The following is a 1,296-nucleotide window of genomic DNA, read 5'->3' as shown; positions in this document are numbered from 1 at the left end:
TACTTTTTACTTCTACTTCTTATATTTTTTCAAAAAGCAAGAAGTAGAAAGTCGTTACTTTTATTTAATTTTTTCTTGTTTTCATTCCAGCTTGTAAAAAACTAAATAAATACTATACATATAAATTGTGCCTCCTAGATAGAGTGAATTTAACTGTGGTTGAATGAGAAGTATAAATATTTACCATTCTGACACACTATTAGCTTGTACACAACCCATCACAGCTGCACGCTGTTAGAAAAAATATTTTTTGAAGAAGTCACCTCTCAATAAATGTCATTTTGGAAAATCTAACTGCTCACTTTTACTCAGTACTTTTACTTTTAATACTTAAGTAATATTTTTAGAGAAGACTTTAACTTTTATCAAAGTACTTTTAGGATAAGATACTTGTACTTTTACTCAAGTATCACTTTGAGGTACTTTATACAACACTGACGAATGGCTACCTTGAGTGTGTCCACCTCATTCTTGAGTCTTTGGTTCTCAGACTGCAGGTCTTTGATCCGATGCTCGGCCTGACCCAGCTGAGCATCCAGCTCGGCCTCCAGCTCCCTGCTCCCCTCCTGGAACTCCAGCAGCTCCTCCCGAGCCTTCTCGCAGCTGCGGGCAGGCAGAAGGAGGTCAGCCTGAGAGAAACTCCTCACCTGCTACATCTGAAAACTGTGTTATCTTATTTTTATCTCATCTGCACCCACATTCAGTCCCCACAAACTGAAACACTTTGTGTTGCAATAAGTGGAGTTTTGCTCGTTTTACATCTTTTAAAAGCTCTTTTCCTGTGTGACATTTTTAAAAAGATGTTTGTTGGAATAAAACTCTTTGTTTTGGACTTTATCTCAGATTACTCTGACAGCTTGTCCGTGATTCAAAGTGACATTTTCTTCTGCTGCCAAACATTTTATCCCCATTTAAGAGGAAAACTCCTTCATCGCTCATCATCACTTCCACCAGGCTGACTGAACTTACAGCTTCACATAAATATGAGTAAAAAAAACTAAAGGAGGTTCTGTATCTAGAGACAGGTCATGGATGGACCCAGACCCAGATGGAAAAAGTACTGATGTTGRCACAAAGACAGAAAATCCATTCAGCCTCTGAGGTGATGCTCAGCCGGGTCCAGTTCTGAACTGGTTTCCTTTTATKGACGTTTCCCTTCAATCAAAACACTCAGAGTAACTGAGCTACAAGGAGGGAACCATTTGACACAAAAGTTTGACATTTTTTCTTTTTCCTGACTTTACGATGCTTTTTAATCCTTCTTTTTCACATTTAAACCCTTCATTCATTCATTAC

General features: G+C 38.1%; 1 protein-coding gene across 2 annotated transcripts in view; it reads right to left on the bottom strand.

Moving 5' to 3' along the window:
- Positions 1-1,296, bottom strand: part of ndel1a (nudE neurodevelopment protein 1-like 1a) — a 10,495-nt gene that overhangs the window by 5,692 nt on the left and 3,507 nt on the right. For both annotated transcript variants that reach the window (XM_014014783.1, XM_014014784.1), the window contains exon 3: positions 450-603. In XM_014014783.1, coding sequence (XP_013870237.1) covers positions 450-603 — 154 coding nt within the window. The remainder of the gene's footprint in view (positions 1-449; positions 604-1,296) is intronic.

Source organism: Austrofundulus limnaeus, unplaced genomic scaffold (genome assembly GCF_001266775.1).
Source record: "Austrofundulus limnaeus strain Quisiro unplaced genomic scaffold, Austrofundulus_limnaeus-1.0 Scaffold119, whole genome shotgun sequence".
In the NCBI taxonomy this organism is placed as follows: Eukaryota; Metazoa; Chordata; class Actinopteri; order Cyprinodontiformes; family Rivulidae; genus Austrofundulus; species Austrofundulus limnaeus.
Note: the sequence above shows the minus strand (reverse complement) of the source record. Positions and strands in the feature narration are given on the sequence as shown.